Source organism: Nycticebus coucang, chromosome 16, assembly GCF_027406575.1.
Source record: "Nycticebus coucang isolate mNycCou1 chromosome 16, mNycCou1.pri, whole genome shotgun sequence".
NCBI lineage: Eukaryota > Metazoa > Chordata > Mammalia > Primates > Lorisidae > Nycticebus > Nycticebus coucang.
Window position 1 is genome coordinate 75,305,784 of NC_069795.1, and position 18,050 is coordinate 75,323,833.

General features: G+C 41.3%; 1 protein-coding gene and 1 pseudogene across 1 annotated transcript in view; one reads left to right on the plus strand and one right to left on the minus strand.

The window, feature by feature from the left end:
• Positions 1–18,050, minus strand: part of SNX4 (sorting nexin 4) — an 89,467-nt gene that overhangs the window by 32,858 nt on the left and 38,559 nt on the right. Inside the window, exons 7-8 of the mRNA XM_053564503.1 lie at positions 12,959–13,031; positions 964–1,025 (exon numbers count right to left, since the gene is read on the minus strand). Of these exons, the coding sequence (XP_053420478.1) occupies positions 964–1,025; positions 12,959–13,031 (135 nt within the window). The remainder of the gene's footprint in view (positions 1–963; positions 1,026–12,958; positions 13,032–18,050) is intronic.
• Positions 1,314–7,288, plus strand: LOC128568076 (putative KHDC1-like protein; annotated as a pseudogene).

The window sequence follows — 18,050 nt, forward strand, 5'->3', positions numbered from 1 at the left end:
ATTCTATCATTAAAATTATCCCAAGACTGAAAAAACTCATCTTGCAAAAGTCTTATAAATTATAAAATGGCAAAAACAAAATATAAAATCACCAATTTTATAAGACAGGATGCCAAGAAAGTAAAAAGCCCCCCCACTTCATTCAGCATAGTTTCACTTTATCTGCTCAACATATTGAACTTCCTCATTAAGTTTTATTTAAAGAAAGGCTTTAAAACAGTTGCCTTGTTTTTTTTTTTTTGTCAAGACAAGTTCAATTCTACGCTCTGAGCCAAGTGCAGTGGTGTCATAGTCCACTGCAACTTCAGACCCCATCTGTGGGCATCCTGCTGTCTCAGCCTCCAGAAACACCTGGGATTACAGGTGGCTCCTGCCTGGGGTTTTCATTTTTTTCAGAGTCTCACTTTCGCTCAGACAAGTCTCAAACTCCTGAGCTCAAGCAATCCTCCTGCCTCAGTCTCCCACAGTGCTGGGATTATAGGCATGAGCCGCGGCGCCTAGCTAAAGGCTTTAAAACAAAAATCAGATACCTGAAAGCACAAAAATCACTACTATGGGACATCATTTAACAACAACAACAACAAAAACTCTGCAGATGCATAAATTTCCAAGATGACTGCTTTTAGGCAAAGGGCTATTTTTTCTTTTTTGAGAGTCTCGTTCTGTCACCATTGGTAGAGTGCCGTGGCATCAGAGCTCACAGTAACCTCAAACTCTTGGGCTCAAGTTATCCTCTTGCCTCAGTCTCCTAAGTAGTTGGGACTACAGGTACCTGCCACAACACCTGGCTAGTTTTAGAAACGGGGTCTTGATCTTGCTCAGGCTGGTCTCCAACTCCTGAATTCAGGCAATCCACCCAACTCAGCCTCCTAGAGTAACAGGATTATAGTGTGAGCCACCTCGCCAGGCCTGCAAAGAGCTAATTAGACCTAACTGTTGTTTATTTTGAAAGTTTGTACTTACCTGAAAACTCGCCCATAATTCCCATGCACTTTATATACACCATAGAGTCGATCTGCAACTCTCTGAAATAAACATTTAACAGAAATTGCTGTTAGGTCAAAGTTATACACAGATTGCCTAAAAAAAAAAATCCATCCTCATCCAAGAAATAAAACAAACAAAAGAACTACTCAGTATAGTAACTTGGAAAATATGGCAAAAAAACCCCTTTAATCTCCAAAAATCCCATCCCACCTCCAAAAATAAAACTAGTACTCTTACCCTACTTATTATATCCCATGCTTCCAAACTTCTTTTTATGCATAGTTTTTAATTACTGTTCTTAAATTTACTATAGCAGGAGTGGTAAGATGCTTATCCATCAGGTTAATACTATCTTTAATAATATCACTTTAAATAGCTGCATAAAATTCCACTGAGTAGGGTACAAAAATACACAAAGGTTCCGTCTTAGATAACTTTTGGAAGCTGGGCACAGTGGCTCATGCCTGTAATCCTAGCACTCTGGGAGGCCGAGGCAGATGGATTGCCTAAACTTACAGGTTCCAGCCCGAGCCAGAACAAGATCCCGTCTCTAAAAATAGCCAGTCGTTGTGGTGAGCGCCTGTAGTCCCAGCTATTTGGGAAGCTGAGGCAAAAGAATCACTTGAGCCCAAGAGTTTGAGGTTGCTGTGAGCTTGACAAAGTGAGACTCTGTCTCCAAAAAGGAAAAAAAAGGAAGATAACTTGTTGGATATTTAGTTATTCCCAATTTTTTAGTATTATAACGTAATAAGCATATCCAAAAGCCTTCTTCCTACAGATTGTTTTCTTATGTAAAATCTCCAAAGTGGAATTTACCAAGGGAAGGGATAAAAACATTTTCAATTTTATTGATACATAGTTTTATACATAAATGCTAAATATATCCAACATCCTTCTAGGCTATTTGTTAAGAGATAACTCTTTCTAACCAACAAACATATTAGGTATTTTAGTAACAACAGAATTACAATTTAGATCACTTAGATGAAATGTGTACTGACAAGCCACTCACACAAATTTTATAAAAGTTACAGGAAAACTTGGGCGGTGCCTGTGGCTCAGTGAGTAGGGCTGGCCCCATATATCGAGGGTGGCCGGTTCAAACCTGGCCCCGGCCAAACTGCAACAAAAAAATAGCCAGGCGTTGTGGTGGGCGCCTCTAGCTACTCAGGAGACTAAGGCAAGAGAATTGCCTAAGCCCAAGAGCTGGAGTTTGCTGTGAGCTGTGATGCCACAGCACAGCACTCTACCAAGGGCGACAAAGTGAGACTCTACCTCTAAAAAAAAAAAAAAGTTACAGCAAAACAATAAAACGTCACATTTGGTAATTAATTTGCTTTACTTTCCCCCAAGGTGGAACACTCCAAGGTGTTATAGTAATGAACTAGAAGACCAAAAGCTAATCCCATATAAAACAGTAAAAAAAAAAGTTCTGGGCTGGGTTCAATGGTTCACGTTTGTAATCCTAGCACTCTGGGAGGCTGAGGGAAGATTCCTCGAGCTCAGGAGTTCAAAACCAGCGTGAACAAGAGCCAGATCCTAGTCTCTACTAAAACCAACCAAACAAAAACAACAAAGAAAAGTTAACTGGGCATTGTGGTGGGCACCTATAGAACCAGCTACTCAGGAGGCTAAGGAGGGGATTGCTTGAACCCAAGAGTTTAAAGCTGCTATAACTATGACGCTGTGGCAAACTAGCCTGGAGCAACAGAGTAAGAGTATACCTCAAAAAACAAAAATCTGGTATACAGATTTACCTCCCGATTCCTCAAACTTAAACATTAACTCTACAACAAATCTTTTTTTTATTTTTATTTTTTGAGACAGAGTATCACTCGTCACTCTTGGTAGAGTGCCATGGCGTCATAGCTAACTGCACATCCAACTCTTGGGCTAAAGCCATTCTCTTGTCTTAGCCTCCTGAGTAGCTGGGAATATAGGTGCCCATCACAATGCCCATCTATTTTTTAGAGATGGTGTCTCATTCTTGCTCAGACTGTTCTCAACATGTGAGCTCAAGCAATCCACCCGCCTTGGCCTCCCAGAGGGCTCGTACAGGCGTGAGCCACTGCACCCAGCCTCTACAATGAATGTTAACCCTTTCAAGAATTCAGCTTAAAGTGAAAGAATCACCACTGTAAATACTTGGAGCAGGTATAAGAGGATCATAAAATGTTTTCCATCTATCCTTGGCTTGCTCTGAGGGAACACTAACCACTAGACTAAGGGTCAGCACACTACGAGTCTGCTGCTTGTTTCTGCCAATCGAAGTGTTACTGGAGCACTGTCATGCTCACTCAAGTTAGTACTGTTCATCTGTCACACAGAGCTGAATAGACATGACAGGGACCACAGAGGCAACAAAGCTGAAACATTAACTGTCTAGTCTTCAGAAAAAAGTTTTAACGGATCCTACACTGAATTCAGCTTTCAGGAAAAAGCTCATAGTCTTATTTCTGCCTGAAATTCTTCAGGATTGTCCTCAGACCTCTAATTTCCCTAGGATGTCATTTCTCAATTAATTTTTGAGTATTCTATGAAGTGTTAAATTTTTAAGTGGTTCCATCACCAAGTTTGGTAAACACTGAGATAATAATTAAAAAAAAATATATATATATATATATATATAGAGAGAGAGAGAGAGAAACAATCTTACTATGTCATTCTCAGTAGAGTGCCATATTGTCACAGCTCACAGCAACCTCAAACTCTTGGGCTTAAGCAATTCTCTTGCCTCCGCCTCCCAAGTAGCTGGGACTACAGGTGCCCGCCACAGTGCCCGGTTTTTTTGTTGTTGCTGCTATAGTTGTCATTGTTGTTTAGCAGGCCCGGGCTGGGTTCAAGCCTGCCAGCCCCAGTGTATGGCTGTCGAGCCACATAAAATTTAACAGGGTTTTTTTCTGTAGACTTTTTAAGAAATGGGGGTCTAGCCATGTTGCCCAGGCAAGCCTTGAACTCCTAAACTTAAGCGATCCTCTTGCCTCAGCCTCCTGAGTACCAGGGACTACAGGTGCACATATAACCATGCCTAACTTTCTGCAGGACTTTATAAAAGTTTTTTTTTTTTTTTTTTTTTAGTTAGAGGCAGAGTCTCACTTTGTCGCCCTCGGTAGAGTACCATGGCGTCACAGCTCACGGCAACTTCCAGATCTCGGGCTTAAAGAGATTCTCTTGCCCCAGCCTCCTAGGTAGCTGGGACCACAGACACCCGCCACAATGCCTGACAATTTTTTTTTTTTGGTTGCAGTTTGGCTGGGGCAGGGTTTGAACCTGCCACCCTTGGTATATGGGGCCGGCGCCCTACTCCCTAGCCATAGGTACAGCCCAACTTTTTAGAGTTTTTATACAATGTATGAATCTTTGAGTGTTCAAGGGAAAGATATGGTTTGCAGTAGTGAATATCTTACAGGACTAGCATTCCAAACAATATATGGTAGAAAATATCATCTTAGGTCAAACAAATCCCAGCACTATGGGAGGGCGAGGCAGGAAGATCATCTGAGCTCAGGAGTTCAAAAACAACCTGAGCAAGAGCTAGACCCCTCTCTATTAAAAAAACTAGAAAAATTAACTGGGTGTTGTGATGGGTACCTGTAGTCCCAGCTACTTGGGAAGCTTAGGCAAGAGGATAGCTGGAACCCAGGAGTTTGAGGTTGCTGTAAAGTAGGTTGATACCATGGCACTCGAGCCTGGGCAACAGAATGAGACTCTGTCTCAAGGCAAAAAAAAAAGAAAAGAAAATATCTTCTAGACCGCTAACTTTTCCAGATTCCTGTACTTTTAGGTATCAAACCTCCTTCCTATAAGCTAAGCATAGAGGAGAGGATGAGAATTTGTTAAATAACACTTAGGAACAAAACCCAGAAGCAGTGTGAGCACACAAAACAAACCTTTAAAGAAAGATTTTGTGAATCCCAGATATTAAAAAGTTTTGTTTCTTTAAAGTATATTGCTCCTGGCAGCTTACACCATAGCAGTTATAGCTCTGGAAAATATATTGGTCCAGTGGGTACAGCCAAAAGAGGCCAGAGTCGTCATACACCAAAGAGGGGAGTGAGCACCTGTGGAGCCCCTCCACCCACGGGCGAGGCAATAGAGGCTTTAGCAGCTGCTGTTGGACCAACGACATTTCTGGTAGAAACTCTTCAAAGCCAACTATAATTAAAACATGAAGTGAAGGTGTCTAGATTATTAGGCTGTGAGGAAGATGATAAAGCAAAGAAAAACTATAAACTGTAAATCAAAAAATATCATTTCTAAAGAAAAAGAAAAGGCAAAAATGGCAGAGAAATAAAACACGAATGATTAAAACCTGAGACCAGACTGATTAAATTGTTGTTGGTAATCATTAATATTGATGCCAGGGAAAAAGGGCTGTACCCAATGTTTAGTCCAGACTGCTAATCAATTTCATTTCTATCATCAAGTCTGTTTTCGAAAATTCATCATCAGTTGATTGGGGGAAGATTGACACCTAGCAAATTCTACAACATACAAAATGTGGCAACCTCATCCAATTATCCTTCCCTGCTCCAAATCATATGGAACTGAGAATGCCTTCTCTGTCCTCACTGAAGTAGGAGAGAACTAAATGCTGAGAAAGACATAGTTCCATGACATGCTACTAGATGATGGTATTTTAAAAATCTGGACGTGCTAACTTCCCCCCCACCTTTATTCACCTAGGGAGTCAAAGATTATGAGATTCAAGACTCCTGATACTTTCTGCCAAATGGCTTCCAAAAGAGCTGTAATACTTTATACTACCACCATCACTAAACATTTCACAAACCCTAGATACTATCACCTTTAAAAGTGACATCTTTATCAAGTGCCTTTTAGAAGAAAGGTAAAAAATGAAAGTGACTACAAATCAAATGCTAAATGCATCTCAATGATTATAATTTGCATTTTTAGAATAGTAGCAGTTACATCCCTACCCACCCTTGCAAATCTGATTTCCCACAAAGAAGCATCATAGTGTAGCAGGAAACGGGAGATTTAGAGCCAGACAAAAATGAGTTCATATTCCACCTCCTTTTTACTTCAGGGTTTGACTTTGGAGATGTGGAAATGACCATCAAACAATTTTGTGAAGATTAAAATAATGTTTCTAAGGTTCCTGGCAACAAACAGGGTGGCTCAATGAATATCAGTTCTTTTCCTTCACTTTATTCTCATTCTTTGTCAATATATCATTTGTAGGCGATTAAGAGCACAGGCTCTGGAGTTAGATTTAAGGTTTAAATTCTAGCACTAAGTCTATTAATTATGTGATAGTAGGCAAATTACTTAGTTACCCTCATTAGCCTTGGTTTCCTATCTTATAAAATGGGGCCAGTAACAGTACCTACCATCAAAGTGTTGCTGTGGGAAGTAAGTGATATGCCTGAACACTAGTGGATGACACCAGTGGTAATGTTAGATATCAGTATAATTTTCCTTTTGTTTTTGTTCACAAAACATAAATAATCTCATCTGAGTCTCGTAACTCCATGAGTAAAGCACCCATTAATATAATAAAAATTTATTCAGCACCTTTTTCAAGCCCTGGTTCAGCCACTTGCACACTCTTGCCTCTCTTCTGAATCAGGTAGTAGTGGAGTATGTGGACATGGGAATGAGCGCTCCCAGGAAGAAGCCATGGTGGACCACGCCCAAAAACTTTCATAATCCAGCAACAATTCACACGGAGGAAGACCAGATTATCTTTGGGCACAATGACACATACCTTTGCTGCATTGAGGTACACTGCTATACCCTCATTCAGCTGGAGAGGTGGTTTACAGCCACAGGCCAGACTCGTGTCACTGTGGTCAGGCCACCCAGGGAAAGGCAGTGGCTGTTGCACATGGTCTAGTGTGTGGGGAGCCAGGACTTCTATAGTCAGGCCCAGGGCCTCAAGATGCTGCAACGTGTCTGGAGCCAGCCCCTGACCGAGGTTGACCTGGCCACCTCTACAAGCACAGATCCCAACATTGGACCTGTCTCTGAACGTTCCTCAGGCTTCCCCTTCTCAAGTTGGTTGGTTATATGGGATTCCACCTGAGTTCACTCTATTCATGATAAAGGACTGAGCTCCCCTGGGGAGTTGGGAGGGGGCAATGTCTTGGGTTAGCCTTAAGCATTCCACATTGTATATCAAATCAGCACACTGTACCCCATAAATGCATTGATGTATATAGTTATGATTTAACAAACAAAAAAAATAGGCACTGATGAAGACTGATTTTGTGGGTCCAGTCCTGCCCCTCTGAGGCCTTCTAGGTGTGTGTCTTGAGGGAAGTCTCCTAAATGTAGGAAAGTGTTCTGTTCTACTGGCAAAGATACCCAATAAAGTAAGCCACCTGATACATTAAAAACAACAACAACAACAAAAAGCAAAAATAAAATTTTATTCAGAACCAATTAGGTTCCAAGGGATATATATCACTGTCATTTTCAGCTAGGAAAACAAACATTGAAAGATTACTGAATTTGTCTGAAGGACCCAGTAAACGGCAGAGGCAAGTCCCAAACTTAGCTCTTGTTAGACTAAGGCCACCTGCCCTTTCCAGTTGTTGTATTTGACTTCTTAAATATTCAACTCTTTAACCCAGCTGTAATTTACTTTTTGTCTTTTCTGGTTTCAAAAGAATTTTTGGCAGAAAAGATAGTCAAGTTAATTCTATGTTCTCTTCATCTGTTAACAATTTATCATGTCTTAAACAGTGTCCAAGGCTGCTTCTACTCTATACACTGGATGTCATGAAAGACCCTTTCTGTGATGCTTTCTGCAGCGTCTGAGGGCTTCAGTTAGTGGGGGGCTTCAACTTTCCATTTTTACTTCACATCACTTTTGTTTCTGTCCATGACTGACTAATGGCCTTTCTCCCAACTTTAGAACACCGTGTTTTAAAACATAAGCTAATCCGAAATCATCGTGTGTTTTTCACTGGCATTTTTCTCATTTATATAGTAAGAATTTCAATGGGACTCAGATCAAGTGCTGCCTTTCCTTTGAAGATCTCAAGCTATTTTTTGTGTCAATAAAGTTTCTGAAGCCTGTTTTCAAAAAGTTTAGGATAAACATCTCTTACTTGGCTATTACAAATTCTTTGATGACAAGGTCATTTTTAAAAAAAAATTAATCTATCAATGTATCAACTTATTTCCCCACATCAGCAGCAGCAAAGGGTCACCTTCTTTTTTTTTTTTTTTGAGATAGAGTCTCACTCTGTCACCCTTGGTAGAGTGCCGTAGCGTCACAGCTCACAGCAATCTCCAACTCCTGGGCTTAGGCGATTCTCTTGCCTCTGCCTTCTGAGTAGCTGGAACTATAGGTGCCTGCCACAATGCCTGGCTATTTTTTTGTTGCAGTTTGGCTGGAGCCAGGTTCGAACCTGCCACCCTAGGTATACAGGGCCGGCGCCCTACCCACTGAGCCATAGGTGCTGCCCAAAGGGTTGCCTTCTTTAAAGTTACTTCTCACATATACTACACACATTACCAACCAGTCCCCTGTGGCTACAATTAAATTCAAGAAACAATGTATTGCTTTTTCAGATCTTTTAAACATACAATTGTGAGCATATACATTTATTCATTCATTCAATAAATATTTAAGTGAGGGTCTACTGTGTGTCAGGCACTATTGCAGGGCTTTAGAGGTAAGAAAACAAAGCACTCACTCTTGTGGCACTCACATGAGCAGGTGAGATCACTGACAAATGAGTATAGAACACAATGTCACAGAATATTGCTACAAAAACAGCAATAATGGGAAATGACAAATAATGATAAACGGTGACATCTTATTTTATGCAAGATGCCCAGGAAAGATCTTTCTGAAGAGGCACTTAAACAAAAAACTAAATGATAGGCAAGAACATGCCAAGAGAGGATTCTTTTTTTTTTTTTTTTTTATTTTTGGCCGGGGCTGGGCTTGAACCCGCCACCTCCGGCATATGGGACCGGCGCCCTACCCGTTGAGCCACAAGCGCCGCCCCTCCAAGAGAGGATTCTGAAGGTGAGGAGTGAATGAAAAGCCGTACAGGCATGGAAAAGAGTAAATAAAAGTCCTAGGGCAGAAACAAGTTTGGCACAGTTGGGAACAATAAAAAGGGTAATGGAGCTAAACTGGAGTGGGCACAGAGTAAAAATATAAAAATAGTTGTGTGAGAGAATATATATATATATATATTTTTGAGACACTCTGTTGCTCAGGCTAGAGTGCCACAGCATCAGCCTGGCTCACTGCAACCTCAAGCTCCTAAGTTCAAGTGATCCTCCTGCCTCAGCCTCCTAAGTAGCTGGGACTACAGGTACCTGCCACAATGTCCAGCTAATTTTTTTTTCTATTTTTATTAGAGACAGGGTTTCACTCTTGCTCAGGGTGATCTCAAACTTCTGAGCTTAAGCAATCCACCTACCTTGGGCTCCCAGAGTGCTGGGATTACAGACATGAGCCACCATGCCCAGCTGAGAGAATCCTTTTAAAATTTTCTTTAAAGTTGGGTGGCGCCTGTGGCTCAAGAAGTAGGGCGCCGGTCCCATATGCCAGAGGTGGCGGGTTCAAACCCAGCCCCGGCCAAAAAAAATAAAATAAAATAAAATAAAAAATAAAAAAAAATTTTCTTTAAAGTTATGGTTTTGTCATAACCTTTAAAGATTATTTAAATATTAATTACATTTTAAAATATACTTTCAGCAGAAAAGCAGATACAATCATTATCATGCCTTGTTTTATGATAGCTTTCTTATTTTTTTTTCTTTTATTCTTTTTTTTTTAATTTTTTTTTTTTTTTGTAGAGACAGAGTCTCACTTTATGGCCCTCGGTAGAGTGCCGTGGTGTCACACAGCTCACAGCAACCTCCAACTCCTGGGCTTAGGCGATTCTTCTGCCTCAGCCTCCCAAGTAGCTGGGACTACAGGCGCTGGCCACAACGCCCAGCTACTTTTTTTGTTCTTGTTGCAGTTTGGCCGGGGCTGGGTTTGAACCCGCCACCCTCGGTATATGGGGCCGGCGCCCTGCTCACTGAGCCACGGGCGCCGCCCAGCTTTCTTATTTTATAAAAGCAATCATCCATATATTCTTTTAGTCTGAGTATAACAGTTTCCCAACAATGACAATCACTTTTCCTCCTTTTTTTCCATTTCTTTTATATATATATATATATACACACACACACATATATATATATTTTGGAGACAGAGCCTCAAGCTGTCGCCCTGGGTAGAGTGCTGTGGCATCACAGCTCACAGCAACCTCCAACTCTTGGGCATAAGAGATTCTCCTGCCTCTGCTTCCCAAGTAGCTGGGACTGGGGCGGTGCTTGTCGCTTAACAGAGTAAGGCGCCGGCCCCATATGCCAGAGGTGGCAGGTTCAAACCCAGCCCTGGCCAAAAAATCCAAGAAGCTGGGACTATAGGCACCCGCCACAACGCCGGGCTATTTTTTGGTTGCAGCCATCATTGTTTGGTAGGCCCAGGCTGGATTCGAACCCACCAGCTCAGGTGTATGTGGCTGGCACCTTAGCTGATTGAGCCACAGGCGCCGAACCTCTTTTATCATTTAAAAAAAAAAAAAAAGACACAAGGTCTCACTATATTGCTCAGCCTGGATTCAAGCGATCCTTCCGCCTCAGCCTCCCAAAGAGCTGAGATTACAGGTGCCTGCCCCCATGCCCAGTTCTTCCTCCTTTACACCTCTAGATCTTACTTAAAGTTATCCCCTTTGCTTCATAGATTTTTTTCTGAGTGTGTAACTGGATACTTTGTTTAATTCTCCACTCTCTACCTGAGATTCCTGATAAATCTGATTCTGGCTGGGTATTTCTTCCACGTGTGAAAGTCCATTTGAGCATCGTTCAGTACTTTGGTTAGTTGTGCAACTGCTTAATAGTTACCTCTTCTACGCCTGACTCCTCAACTGTTACCTGCTTGCTAAATGAAGCGATCTACGATGTTCCTCTTCCTTTTGACTGAAAGGGACACAGTTTTCTTAACCAGCCAGACCTCTAAGTTAAATAGATTCTCCAGGTTTTCTGTCACAGAAGACAAAGCAGTGTGAACTGCTCTTCCAGCATTCTGGGGTGTTTTTCCCACAAGAACACCTTAAATTGCTTAATTTATCCAAGTAATTTCAAGGCAAGCATAGCTATAGAAATTTTACTCATTAAACCATAGTCCTTTCCAATACCCAGATCCAGCCTAATAATTCTCACAAGTGCCTTTTCTTTTGCTACAAAGCATCTTACAATTTAAGAAGCCAGTGATATTCTGAACAGTTAAACTATAGATTGGGCCAATATGAGGATCTTCAGAAGGATTTTTCTTTTTTCTATTTTTCTATACTATTGGGGAAATCTTTATTTTTTTTTTGAGACAGTCTTAAGCTGTTGCCCTGGGTAGAGTGCCATGGCATCACAGCTCACAGCAACCTCCAATTCTTGGGCTTAAGCGATTCTCTTGCCTCAGCCTTCCAAGTATCTGGGACTACAGGCACCCACCACAATGACTGGCTATTTTTAGGTTGCAGTTGTCACTATTGCTTAGTAGGCCTGGGCGGGGTTTGAACCCGCCAGCCTGGGTGAATGTGGCCAGTGCCCTACCCACTGAGGTATAGATGTTGCCTATTGGGGAAATCTTAAACATATAAAAAGTACAGAGAACAGAAAGATACCACATCCATTTCTCAATACCCATATTCAACAATCACTATATGTCTAATCTAGTTTCATCTACAATTGCCCCCACTTTTCATTCCTTATCAGTGGACTCTTTTATCAAAGCAAATTCCACACAACAGACTTCATTTCAAGAGGATTCCAATCGGCATAAAATGTGATCTTTAGAATTGGTCACCCAGTCTCTTTTGAAGCCTTTAGCACAGGCAAGTTCTAAGGTTCCCTTTAGGTTACCTCAAAGGACCAGAGTGGGTTACCAACACAACATTTCCTAGGTGCATTAATTTACTGAAAAGTACTTTTCTCCATGTCTGTATGCCTAAGTACAATTATTCCTCAATTTCTAGTTCATTTTGTCATGGCAAAATTAGTACATTTAGTAGAATTTAAGAACACACAAACAAGATGGCCTAACATCCATAAATTATTTCACAATCCTTAAAAAAATCTGAAAGATGGCTCGGCACCTATATGCAGCTCAAGCAGCTAAGGCGCCAGCCATATACACCTGAGCTGGAGGGATCGAATCCAGACTGGGCCTGCCAAACAACGACAACTACTACCAAAAAGTAGCCGGGTGTTGCGGTGGGCGCCTGTAGTCCCAGCTACTTAGGAGGCTGAGGCAGGAGACTCGCTTAAGCCTAGGAGTTGGAGGTTGCTGTGAGCAGTGATGCCATAGCACTCTACCCAGGGTGACAGGTTGAGGCTCTGTCTCAAAAAAGAAAAATCTGAAAGAATAAGGTATTATTATATGTAGCTATAAAACCCTACATTTATTTACATTTCACCACTGCACCACTGCAACAGCTCACCTTTTGATAAGATTCAGAACTATGCTATTACAAAGGCCCATGGAGAAAAATAATATGCTAACATTCTTTGAGTTGTTTATAACAGAAAATATTTCACTTTTTTAAAAATGCAGTTTGGATGATGAACATACTAAATTTGAATTTAAAAATCAGTTATTCATCATAAATACTACCTACTACACATATGATAAAATGTGAAGTACTCTCTCATAAACTTGTATAAAAAAGCTCTTAGGGGGTGGCGCCTGTGGCTCAGTGGGTAGGGCGCTGGCCCCATATACCAAGGGTGGCAGGTTCAAACCCGGCCCTGTCCAAACTGCAACAAAAAAATAGCCGGGCTTTGTGACAGGTGCCTGAGGCAAGAGAATGGCCTAAGCCCAGGAGCTGGAGGTTACTGTGAGTTGTGACATCACGGCACTCTGCTGAGGGCGATAAAGCGAGACTCTGTCTCTAAGAAAAAAAAAAAAAAAAAGCTCTTGGGAAACACTTACAGCTCTGACTCGAAGAAGATGGGAGATGACAGACTGCAGTTCATCACTGTAGTGTTTTAGTTCAGTAAATCTCCTGAAACAAGAAATAAAACATCATTTCGCTCATGAAAACAAGCAGTTAAAAACGGAAAGAGACAAAACAGTCCTTCCTAAGAATAACAAAACTGATTCCATTTAACCATATGCTGGCCTTAAACATTTATAAACCAATATAAATTCAAAAACTTCTAAAATAAAATAATACTTTCTTTTGCAATCTTGAAAGCCAAAATGTTATACTTTATAATGTACATCACAGGACAGAGATAGAGAAAAAAAAAATCTGTTGGTATAAAAAATTACCTTGGAAAAAATACAGGAAAAAATTTATGGTGCTCAAACAATCATATGGTACACCCATAAATGCATGATCTCTAACCTCAATCTTAATTTTGCTCAATTATCTTTGTTTTCCTAATCTATTAACTGCCATTTTTCATAAAGACCAAAAACTTCTAACATAATACCTTCGCTCTCCAAACAACCAATTTTCATAGCTAAAGCAGAAGCCATCATACCAGAATAACCCCCTCCTCGCCTTCTTTGCAAACTTCCCCACATCTGTATCATTTCTTCCCTCCCTCTAGGATTTCTTCCCATCCAGCTATACCCCATATTCCTACTTCCTAATTCCATCTTGCTACAAGTTTCCAACTAGCATACTAATTAACTCGGGTCTCTCTTAGAGTAACACACACACTCCCTTGACAAAACACCTCGCTGTTAACATCCTCTTGATACCCACCCTTTTAAAGTCAGGCTTTCATAAACCATCACCTCCCTAGCAATAACTACCACTTCCCTTCCCATTCACTGTGCAGTCTATCAGAATTTAGCTTCTGCCTCCAGGAATATATGGAATATATATAAAAAACATTCCTGGGGCGGCGCCTGTGGCTCAGTGAGTAGGGCGCCGGCCCCATATGCTGAGGGTGGCGGGTTCAAACCCAGCCCCGGCCAAACTGCAACAAAAAAAAAAAAAAAAAAATATTCCTGACAAAGTCACCAACTATTTTAGTTCTCTTCTTACTTGATCTTCCTGCCAATGTAACAGCCAGGATATAAACCTAAAAAGTAATAAAGTGTTAACCTCTGGGGAAGGGCAAGGCGAAGGGGAATGGGAATGGATAGATAGGGACAGGAGTGAGACTTTTCATTGTGTAGCTTTTCTTTCTTTTTTTATTTTGAGACAGTCTCACTTTGCCTCCGTCTCCTGAGTAGCTGGGACTATAGGCACCCACCACAATGCCCAGCTATTTTTTGAGACAAGGTCTCGTTCTAGCTCAGGCTGGTCTGGAACTTGTGAGCTAAGGCAATCTACCTGCATCAGCCTCCCAGAGTGCTAGGATTACCGGTGTGAGCCACCTTGTCTGGCCTCGTAACTTTTCTTTTCTCTCTCTTTTTTTTTTTTTGTAGAGACAGAGTCTCACTTTACCGCCTTCAGTAGAGTGCCATGATGTCACAGGACTCACAGTAACCTCTAGCTCTTGAGCTTCCGCGATTCTTCTGCCTCAGCCTCCCGAGCAGCTGGGACTACAGGCGCCCGCCACAACGCCCGGCTGTTTTTTGGTTGCAGTCCAGCCGGGGCTGGGTTTGAACCCGCCACCCTCGGTATATGGGGCCGGCGCCCTACTCATTGAGCCACAGGCGCCACCCTCTTTCTCTTTTTTTGAGACAGAGTTTCACTATGTCGCCCTCAGTAGAGTGCTTCACAGCTCACAGCAACCTCAAACTCTTGGGCTTAAGCTACTCTCTTGCCTCAGCCTCCCAAGTAGCTGGGACTACAGACACCTGCCATAACGCCCAGCTGCTTTTGTTGTTGTTGTTATTGTCATTGTTGTTTAGCAGGCCTGGGCCAGGTTCAAACCCACCAGCCCATAACCACTGAGCTATGAGCGCCAAGCCATAACTTTTCTATATCTATCAATCTACATATATATCTGGTTAACCATAAGAATATATTACCTTGTTAAATTTTTTTTTTTTTTTTTTTGTAGAGACAGAGTCTCACTTTATGGCCCTCGGTAGAGTGCCATGGCCTCACACAGCTCACAGCAACCTCCAACTCCTGGGCTTAAGCGATTCTCCTGCCTCAGCCACCCAAGTAGCTGGGACTACAGGCGCCTGCCACAACGCCCAGCTATTTTTTGGGTGCAGTTTGGCCGGGGCCGGGTTTGAACCCGCCACCCTCGGTATATGGGGCCGGCGCCTTACCAACTGAGCCACAGGCGCCGCCCCACCTTGTTAAATTTTTTAAATTTAAATAAAATTAAAATTTTAAAAATATGTATTATTTCGGATAATTATGAGCTGCTTTCTTAATGAAGAGCCAATCAGAATTGAGCTGATATAATTTTCTCTTAGAAGTTAATATTTTGAGTTTCAAATAACAAACAGTTTGTTAAACTCTATCTATCCTTAATTAGATTGTCTTGTGCCAGGGGCCAGAAGCCAGAAATTCTATAAGCTTAAGTCTTCTGGAGTTTCTCAGTGTCGATCAGATCCCCTAAGAACCTTTCTTTTCCAGTTTGTCAACTGTGGAGCTGGCATGACTATAAAATTCCTAACATTAAATAGCCTCAGAACACTTAAATTGAGCAAACCAGAGGTTTCTGGAGTTGAAGAAATCCTGACATCTTTGGTCACAGCACAAAGCATGCTATAATAGTCTATCTGATTAAAGAGGAATACTATCTCTTCTGAAAGGCTGGGGGGTAGGTAGCGTTGACAACACAGAAGGCATCCCCAGGTGATTACATTTCTAGGGAGTCAGTGCTAAAAGATTTGAAACACCCAGGTGACACAGACAAAATGTTCATTTTTGGAAAAAAATGACAGTTATTTGGAAATCAGAAGACCTAAAAGTGAAGTTTGAAAAAATCCAACAAGCTGGGCAGCGCCTGTGGCTCAAGGAGTAAGGCGCCGGTCCCATATGCCGGAGGTGGTGGGTTCAAACCTAGCCCCAGCCAAAAAAAAATTGAAAAATCCAACAAGCTTTAGATCAGTGGTTCTCAACCTTCCTAATGCCGCAACCCTTTAGTATAGTTCCTCATGTTGTGGTGACCCCCCACCATGAAATTATTTTCGTTGCTATTTCATAACTATAATTTTGCTGTTGTTATGAATTGTAAAGTAAATATCTGATATGCAGGATGTATTTTCATTGTTACAAAGGGGTCGTGACCCACAGGTTGAGAACCACTGGTAGATAATGTATATTTAAGAAATGAATGAATTTTCTTTGCCCAAGGCAAAATCTAGCAATGTCTGCATATTAAAGTGGGAAGCTACCTTCAATGATGAGGTGTTCTCTTAAAAAGAGATTAAATAGAAGATAATTGCAGGTTATGTCTCCTATAAAGGTTTAATAACCAGAATCCACAGAGAACTCAAACGTATAAGCAAGAAAAGAACAAGTGATCTCATCGTAGGCTGGGCAAGGGACTTGAAGAGAAACTACTCTGAAGCAGACAGGCGTATGGCTTACAGACATATGGAAAAATGCTCATCATCTTTAATCATCAGAGAAATGCAAATCAAAACTACTTTGAGATATCATCTAACTCCAGTAAGATTAGCCCATTATCACAAAATCCCAAGACCAGAGATATTGGCGTGGATGTGGAGAAAAGGGAACACTTCTACACTGCTGGTGGGAATGCAAATTAATACATTCCTTTTGGAAAGATGTTTGGAGAACACTTAGAGATCTAAAAATAGATCTGCCATTCAATCCTATAATTCCTCTACTAGGCATATACCCAGAAGACCAAAAATCACATCATAACAAAGATATTCATACCAGAATGTTTATTGCAGCCCTATTCATAATTGCTAAGTCATGGAAAAAGCCCAAGTGCCCATCGATCCACGAATGGATTAATAAATTGTGGTGTATGTCCACCCTGGAATATTATGCAGCCTTAAAGAAAGATGGAGACTTTACCTCTTTCTTTTTTTTTTTTTTTTGTAGAGACAGAGTCTCACTGTACCGCCCTCAGGTAGAGTGCCATGACGTCACACAGCTCACAGCAACCTCTAGCTCCTGAGCTTACATGATTCTCTTGCCTCAGCCTCCCAAGCAGCTGGGACTACAGGTGCCCGCCACAACGCCCGGCTATTTTATTTTTTGTTGCAGTTTGGCCGGGGCTGGGTTTGAACCCACCACCCTTGGCATATGGGGCCGGTGCCCTACTCACTGAGCCATAGGCGCCGCCCGACTTTACCTCTTTCATGTTTACATGGATGGAGCTGGAACATATTCTTAGTAAAGTATCTCAAGAATGGAAGAAAAAGTATACAATGTACTCAGCCCTACTATGAAACTAATTTATGACTTTCACATGATAGCTATAACCCAGTTATAACCTAAGATTGGGGGAAGCTGGGGAGGGAGTGGGGCGGAGGGAGGGGGATTGGTGGGATTACAACTGCGGTGCATCTTACAAGGGTATATGTGAAACTTAGTAAATGTAGAATGTACATGTCTTAACACAATAGCTAAGAAAATGCCAGGAAGGCTATATTAACTAGTGTGATGAAAATGTGTCAAAAGGTCTATAAAACCAGTGTATGGTGCCCTATGATCACATTAATGTACACAGCTATGATTTAATTAAAAAAAAAAAAAGAGATTAAATACTAAAAATCACATATCAGAATGCTGTAGTTTCACACAAAAAGAAAGTTATTAATAAAGACAGTCCAGACTAGGGAGATGCAGATATACAATACCCCTCTTTCCCCTGCCTGCCCTAAAATACTACACATCTAAAAAAACACCTAAATAGTAGTACACAAACTTTTTCTCTCTATTCATACTTACTGACCCCAAATTCAGCATAAAGAAGTTATACATAGTTATACATATCTATGGCCAGCCACAGTGGCTCAAGCCTATAATCCTAGCACTTTGGGAGGCCAAGGTGAAGGGATCACTTGATCACAAGACCAACCTGGACGACATAGAAAGAATTAGTGTCTACCAAAAAAAAAATTTAAAAAGTAAAGAAAATAAAGAAGAAGAACAAGAACTAGAATGTTATATAACCTG